Source organism: Micrasema longulum, unplaced genomic scaffold, assembly GCF_059751315.1.
Source record: "Micrasema longulum isolate JH-2025_06_02 unplaced genomic scaffold, ASM5975131v1 h1tg001392l, whole genome shotgun sequence".
In the NCBI taxonomy this organism is placed as follows: Eukaryota; Metazoa; Arthropoda; class Insecta; order Trichoptera; family Brachycentridae; genus Micrasema; species Micrasema longulum.
The window spans coordinates 81,005-89,803 of NW_028278578.1; the positions used below are offsets into that span (position 1 = coordinate 81,005).

At 32.9% G+C, this 8,799-nt stretch overlaps 1 protein-coding gene across 1 annotated transcript; it reads right to left on the bottom strand.

Moving 5' to 3' along the window:
* Positions 1 to 225: 225 nt before the first annotated feature.
* On the bottom strand, positions 226 to 8,002 carry LOC148275551 (uncharacterized). The gene is made up of 7 exons (XM_088235555.1): positions 7,849 to 8,002; positions 6,232 to 6,362; positions 5,535 to 5,644; positions 5,302 to 5,447; positions 2,712 to 2,916; positions 1,880 to 1,996; positions 226 to 831 (listed from the first exon to the last, which is right to left on the bottom strand). The coding sequence occupies exons 1-7, from the start codon at positions 7,940 to 7,942 to the stop codon at positions 714 to 716; spliced, it is 921 nt and encodes a 306-aa protein (XP_088091681.1). The 5' UTR covers positions 7,943 to 8,002; the 3' UTR covers positions 226 to 713.
* Positions 8,003 to 8,799: the final 797 nt, after the last annotated feature.

Below are 8,799 nucleotides of genomic sequence, written 5' to 3' on the forward strand. Positions count from 1 at the left end.
TGAACCAGCTACTTAAAGATATCTTTATCTTCCATTCATCAGAAAATAATGATTTCTACTTTCCTGTCAAAAAAATAACTGAAAAAAAAGGATTATTTAGAAATGAAAAGTCTGAGTGAATAACCCGTAACTTGGATAAAATTTACATCAACGCCCATGGTGACTATGATTTACATAATTTAACGACAAAAAACAATTAAGCAGGTACGTAATAAAACAAGGTCAACGAACATAATGTTGTATATTTCTAGCGCAGTTTAAATAAAATAATTACGCTATAGGCTATAGATTATAATTAAAATTATGTATAATGGCATAATACCTAATGCATGACATTATTAGATATAATCTTCTAGGAAAAAATGCATTGAGTTGATTTTGATAAAATTCTGTAATTTATTTATTAAATTATACAAAATATAATATCTGTGTGATATTTAATGTTCGAGAGGTAGGTTGTTGTTGGGAAGCGTATGAAAATACTGCTCAGTTAAACATAATTTACTACCTACCACTTTAATATCACAATAGTTGCTAGGTATGCAAATATTTATGCATCCAGGTTCAAATTTTAATAACCATCCGCTACACGTACTAATTGAACATTCCAGAAGACACCTTTATACATTTATCAAGGAACTTATTATAACAAAAATCAGGGTTCATTTTAAATACGATACTCGCATAATGTGACAGAACATTTCCTTTATTCGTTAATAGCAACGACATCTGTTTGCTGGACAATGCGGCGGGTAGTTGATGCATTCGTCTTGGCAATATACGTCGGCTCCCAAGCGTCCTTCCAATTCTCCTACTGCCTCACAGCTTTGTCTGAAAACAGAAAAAAAGTTTTAAAATATTCATTACAAATAAGAAAAAGATAGGTATTAAAAAAAACACATTAAATCTTATAAGAGGAATAATAAATTATTATGGGCCAAATTGCATTTTTACCATAATGGACAAAATGGGTGGCATGGAAATATAATTATAAAACAATCCATTTTAATGAAAACACAACAGTTATTTAACTTTTTTTTATGCAACTGGCCCTAAGTAATATAGCACACAAAATAAGTAAGTAGATACTTTGGCCGGATGTTAATATATTTTTTTTATAGTCCTTGTTAACATTTTACTAGTTTAGTTTGGTGTCTATTATTACAATAAATTATCATTTTATGTTATTTTTGTACATTTGGATTATTTTCATGTTTGAGAACATATTTTTATTAATTGTCTTCTCTGGTTTTGTTATTTCTATGCTTGTATTTTAAAAATATTTAAGTAATTTGTTAAAACAAGTTACATGGATTTACAAATAATAATAAACATCACAAATAGAAAGGAATAACAATATAGACACAAACAATAGACAACAAAAATATATGTACAAGAACAACACAAAATAATAATTGTAATAATATACATGTCATATAACCAAATTAACAAAATTCCAACATAAATTGAAATAGGCACCAACAGAAAAAACCCACCAAAAACCTGATAGCGCCTATTTAACAGAAAAGAGATGATTACATTAAAATACGTATAGGTACATAAAACTTAATGACTAGAAAAATTACAACAAAATTTATTGTAAAAAAGAATGAAATAGTTTAAACATATTAATATAACTATCATGTCTTGGTAGACGGCCTTAATAAAGGGAAAAATAACCTTTGTTAATTATTGTACATAAAATGAAAATAAGGTTATTTGCATTTATTTCACTGTAAGTTCAATTTATACTGTGATGAAGTAAATAAATAAATGAGTAAAATGTTATACTGTAAAAAGTTAACCACATTTATTTGTAAATTATTTTTTTTATTGTCTTGTAAAATAAAGTAATATTGATACGTGATAGTTGACTTACGGACAGTGGCAGACAGACTGTGGGCAGTTGGGCGGGTATCGCAAGCAATTTATCTGGCACCAGTCTCCCATACCTGGGATAATTTGGTACAGCGGGGTCGGGATGCACACCTGATCACTATAAAGGCAACAAATAGCTATAATTATCGTTTACCAATGAGCAAATATGAAATAATGTATTTAAAAGAAAAATGAATGATAAATGAATAAATTATCACTACAGGACCACATTATTATATTTAAAAGAATCATAGATTTCGAGATCACAATTACAAATTTTAAAATATTTCTTTGACCTAATAATCCACGCAAAGCTTGATAAGAAATTAATGTGAACATTCGTAGAAAAAAAAACTGAATACTGTAAAAAAAAAATATGTAAGTGTCTGGTTTTTAAATTGGTTTTGGTATTATTTTTATTAATTGGTATTAATAGGTATTACTGCATTATGATACTTTTCATTTTCCAAAATGATATTTATAAAGCGTCACCACTTTCATAATACGCTTAAAATTTTTGGAAATCACGACTATTAGAGTAGTTTTCAGACACACCGCCCCAGCCAATATTCAATAGAAGCTACACACACACCTAACTATCGTATGTTAAAAATATAAACTTTTCAGGACACCCAATAATTGATGTTCATGATTTAAAAGTTAAGATTATATATACCTCCAAAACTTTATAATATCTTACAATTCACTCGAAGTTTACAAATAAATAAAACAAAGAAGGCGAAAGTCCGCTCTTCTAAAAAGTTAACGTTTTCAATTATGATTAGATACGATAGTTTACGCGGTTGCTATTGAATTCTAGTTGTGATACTTACCGAACCACAAGCGGGAAGACATTTTTCCCCTGAGGTGCGCGGAAGTCCTTGTAGTAAAGCAGGAAGGGGTAGTTTCCGTCTAGAGCCGAGGGTGGAAGGCCCCCGGTGCTGGTGACGATGCTGATGTCTGCGCAGTTGCGAAAGGTTTCCGCTTTACCACAGCCGACGGCCTCTGTGCCATTAGGACAGATACCCCACATATTTCCTGAGAAATAACAATAAAACGTTTTTAAAAAAATGAGTGCTGATTATAAAGTAAAAAAGTCTATTTTGTAAGACGTCATTCTCAATCATAGTAAAGTTCACAAGAACAATTTTTTTTGCATAATGGCTTTTATATATTTTTTATCATCATCATCATTCCCTTTCCGCACCTAATGGTGCATGAGGCACTGCATTGATACACTAATCGCAGCGTATCTTGATATTTTTCGATACATGAAGGTACGATGATCAGTCTTACGCCTCAGGTATCGGTCCAGGGACTATTTTTATTTAATTTTTTTTTTTTTTTTTACACCACAACAGATCAGGAGGCCCAATTTCAGTGGTCATTTACCACACAGAACCCGCGGGCTTAAGAAAAACCTTTTTTTTGTGTTCTCACCGGTAATCGAACCCGAAACCTTCCGTGCTTAAGTCAAGTGTCTTAACAACTACACCACGGAAGCCGCCAAAAAAATAAATTATGTGTATTTAAAATGTATGTATTTTTATTTTAAGTGAATATTTTATTTTTATACAGAGTAATTTATAAATTTTGCGGAATATACATATTTATGTAGTTTTTTATTAAATATACTTTATATTTTTAATACATATTTTTTTAGTTGCTCGAAAGCCAGTGACATTCGACATTTAGAGCGAATATGCAACGAAATAACGACTATAATAACAATACTTATTTGTAACGCAAATGTTAATGATTATCACAAAGAAGAAAAAGCCATGGTAAGACCAAATCAAAAAATAACATGTCAAAAAGCGGAATAATCGGAATAATCGGAATAATCGGAATAATCGGAATAATCGGAATAATCGGAATAATCGGAATAATCGGAATAATCGGAATAATCGGAATAATCGGAATAATCGGAATAATCGGAATAATCGGAATCCGAAAACCGTTTTAGAGTAAAAAATCCAATTAATGTTTAAAATGTAATTTCCATTAACCGCGATGTTATACTTTTATAACCGCTTTTTTATCCTCCGTCGGATATTGTCATTCGAAAAAGTTCGAGAAAGTTCAGCGCTACGAGAAATTGGATATTAAAAACGTTTTCTTTTACGCGGTATAAATTAGAGCATTACTAATAGTACAGCAAAGTTTGTCGAAAATGTATGAAAAATATTTTTTTTAAAAATAAAAACCTTTATTAGCATAAATAAACAATACCTACAGTAAAAAATGGAACACATAAGGTTAAACTTGCCAACTAAGAGTCTGGCTCTCGTGTTTGGAAAGTTGATAAAATAACACAAAAAAGAAACAAAAAATGCAAAACAAAATAATAAATTAAAAATCAAACAATTTTGAGAATTTAGAAAATATAATACTATTTTTTTTAAAATAAAAACACAAAATTTATAAATTTATAAACACAGGCACATATCAAACATACATCTTTATTTTCAAAATACAGTTAATGTTAATTATGTCAAGAAGCTTTTCTTTAATTTATCCTTAAATTTTCCGTAATTTATTTCTTGACGTAGATTTTGTGGTAAATTATTGAAAAGCTTCCGTCCTATATAAGTATAATGATGTTTGGCCGTGGTAGTTTTAATTCTCTTTTGCAAAAAAAAATGATTAAACACATAGTAACTAAAATATTTTTGACATCTGCGGTATTTAAAAAATCTTATTGGTAATGGATTTATATGGAGCCAACCCAGATTAGGTTTATAAAACAAAGATAATGTAATACTGAAATAGTTTAAAGTAGTTATTCAAAGGTAGCTACGCCAGTAACAAAAACTAACTACGAAAAAAAGAAATAGAAAAATAGAATGCTAATTAATAGTTGAGAAACTTTGAAAAGTGGAATTTGCAATTAATGTTCTAGGATTTTCATTAGTGGCCCATGAATTAATCAGATATTATATAAAGTGTTGATTAATTTATTGATTTTTGTTTTTTATTTTAATTAGTTTGCTAGGTATTATTAATTTATGTTTTGTAGTTATAATTTATTTATTACCGATTATAAGAGATTCGATGAATCCTATGTATAAAGAATAATAATAATAGTGGAAAAAAAAATTACGTTCAAAATAATGCGCCTCGTTTTTCGAGAATCATTTTTAAAAAAGGTTTGTTTTTATTTACAAGCAGGAAAGGGTTTACAACCACTGCATGGCGATGTGATGGGTGATCAAAATTTCGGCAGGTATTGTCGTCTATCTTGCTTACTTCATTGTAAATATAAAAAAAATGGTTTGGCGTCCTCTCTGCTTACCTGCCGGAAAAACGCAACGTGCGCATTATCGGGATGTGTTATTCCCGTTGCGTACATTAAGGCGCTTCGCTCAATATCGTGTAGGGTGATTGTAGAGACGATAACGATTCATCAGATGATGAAGTTACCTGTATAGTACGTCCATTGCAGAACGCACTGCGAGCACGTCAGGTAGGGCGGCAGTCTCACTTTATATCGGAATATTTCCTTCTTGGGGCTGTCCAGAGGAATCCAGAAACTGTGCTCTCGGCTTTCCTTTAACTTCAGAGGATGCCTGAACATAGAACACAGCCGACATTTAACAAGCGAGCGTGGGTTTATTACATTACAACATGTTGACACTTGTTTATGGATAACTCACCTGTTGAAGCACTCTTGAGTCGCTTCGTAATTGGGATTGTTATTTGGACAGAGAGATATTTCAAATCTTCCCCAGTGATTCGCGGTCAGTTCTACTTCCACGTCGATTTCCTGAAAACGTAAAAAAAAAAATGCATAATTTTGAATTCCCATGAAAACGGTCCATTGCATTGGCCACGCCCCTAATACGTCACGATGCGTGTAAATTTTGAACTTTGTTTGTGACCCTTTAAATTTTAATATAACATCGTCACGAATCTTGACATCATTATCAACTATCAAGTCCGAACATGACGCGTTTTTGTAGGGACACATTTTTTAATAATCTACTTTTAAAGTTACGTATGAAAACATTTCTCCACAATATCCATATTGATTTAAGAAGTACAATTAATTTTTCTTAATCCATTTCATATATTTTTATCGGTATTCGTAGTATGTGATATTTCCCTATCGTGTTTACTACTGCATTTGCAATGCGTGTAAAACAACAAGCAATGGATAAATTTCTCTCGGTTGTAAACCAAAAATGTATTCTTGTAAATCATCCAAAATAAAGAACGCTAAATACACTTCAAAATGTCCGCTAAAGGTGTCAAAGCAAATTAGCGACCCAAAATCAGGCACGATTTCAGCACGGCACGACTTTATGATGCTTTAGGAAAGCGATAAAAGTTTGAGTGTACAAATGACCGAACCTGTCCGACGCTGTATCTCCTGCCGATGACCCCCTTGGCGTACTCCCCGCCCGCCTCGTGGGGGCGCGGGGGCTGCAGGTGCTCCGGGTCCCCGCACACCCCGCACTTGCCCCCGTTCTGCTCCCACTGCACTGGAAAGTAACACGATTCAATCGATTTATCATATTGATTATTTTATGCTGCTTTTGAAATAAGATTTAATTAAATGAATATTTGTCAAATCCAAAGTGTTTTATTCAATTTGTTTTAAATTCCACAAAGCGAATGTCTAAACAACAAATCATTTGAATTTAACATAGTTTGGTACACATTGGAACCAATAAAGAGGAAGTATCAAAGTCAATTTTAAAAAATAAATTATTCCTATTTAAATTTATTTCAACAGAGAGGGAATTTTTTTTTTGAGAAGGGAATATGGAAGTCTAGGCATTTACAGGGCTTATGACCTGTCATTGGCTGGTTTAAGTGGCCACTTTACACACTTTACACAATTGGAAAATTGTTTTCAGGCGTTGCCTAGTAGGTGATTTGGTTCAGCCGGATGAATCTCACCCACGTGATAAAGGTTTCAGCTCTTTTACTTCACAAAAGTCAACAGATGGAAGAGTTGAGGAAATGCGGATGTTCAAACATGGGCAGAATGGGGAATGTTACACAGTGTGTAAAGTGGCCACTTAAACCAGCCAATGACAGGTCGTAAGCCCTGTAAATGCCTAGACTTCCATATTCCCTTCTCAAAAAAAAAATTCCCTCTCTGTTGAAGTAAATTTAAATATGAACAACTCCCTAGGGAGGAAATCCAGCCAGTCTGCAAGAATTTGGACATAATCAAACATTGTTGAATTACTACCTGGTAAAAGAAGAAGTATTAAAATTGGAAAATTGTTTTCAGGGGTTGCCTAGTAGGTGATTTGGTTCAGCCGGACGAATCTCACCCACGTGATAAAGGTTTCAGCTCTTTTACTTCACAAAAGTCAACAGATGGAAGAGTTGAGGAAATGTGGATGTTCAAACATGGGCAGAATGGTGAATGTTACACAGTGTGTAAAGTGGCCACTTAAACCAGCCAATGACAGGTCATAAGCCCTGTAAATGCCTAGACTTCCATATTCCCTTCTCAAAAAAAAATTTCCCTCTCTGTTGAAATAAATTTAAATATGAACAACTCCCTAGGGAGGAAATCCAGTCATAATCAGACATTGATAAATTATTACATTTATAATGTTTGCTGTAATCCCTATTATTTATCTACAAAATTAACTCCCAATTTGATGCAAATATGCTTTTCTGCTATAATACCTTATGTATACCTTGTCTATGGTAATATCGCACCTTTAGGACGAAAACGACTTAACTCAAAAAAGCTTAAAATGAGTCAAGATCATAAAGGTTTTGTTTAAATTTATAATAATTTATTGTTATTACGTTTTTTTTAGTAGATTCATAGCTGAAAGCTTTCGGTATAATTTTTAAATCAAAACTTGATGCTTACTTCGAAAAATACGAAAAAATCGACGAAAGAATACGAAGTTGTCACAATTTACATTCTTATTTTGCAATTTGAGTCGTTTTCGTCATAAAGGTGCGATATTATGTCAAATAATTATACTTAGGTACCTGCGTAACCTCCACAAAACAGTTCATTGTCGTTATAATTGACGGGGTTCGGAAAACCGAATCTCCACATGGCGTTCCTAGAGGGAGGGTCCATTAGCCGACCGTGACCGCTGGCACGAAGCTCCGTGTGGCTGCTCAGAAGAATCTGGAGAATAAGCAAAACTGTATTGCTATATGTCATTAAATATTTATATATAACCATTTACTGACTTTTCTATGGGGATTATTCTTTTCTTTTCAGGAATCACTATGGCGAGTACATCCAACAAGCCGTTGTCCTGGCTTCGGAGTAGCGCAGGACCAAAATGCTTTGTTATCGGGTGTAATCAGGTAAACTCTATGTTCTGCTAAAAACAGCAAGACCGTTTTCATAAAATAAAAAACTGTATTAATCACCTTCTGAAAATGGTGTCGATCACAAAAACGGCATTTAGCAATTTGCAGAAAAAACCCAGAGCACTGGAAAATTCTTACGGTACTTTAAAAATCATTAAAACTGGTCAAATACATAATTAGATTCTTGTTTGTAATATAAAAAAAACTAACGTAGTTATTTTTTCATCATTTGTAAAAGTCAAAAACATCCCAACTGTTGTGTAGATTTGATTATTTACTCTTTTCACAGAGGTGCTATTATCTCAGTTTCAGTTCTTTGAGGCTGGCTGCTTACTGCATTACAACGTCCATTTTGTGTTGTGGGAGAAATAGTTGAAAAAAAGAGGGAGGGGATGAAGGGAGGGGCGTGAGTTAAATAGGTTTAGGGTGACCATTACCATGGAGCATCGTATAACATAAGGTAGATACTAGATACATAGTGTAGACATAGAAAAGTCGGTAAGCGGTTTTATATAAATATTTAGCCACAAAATTAATGCTTTCATCATCATCTTCTTTCCCTTTCCGCACCCAATGGTGCATAGGGCACTGCATTAGCACACCAATCGCAGCGTA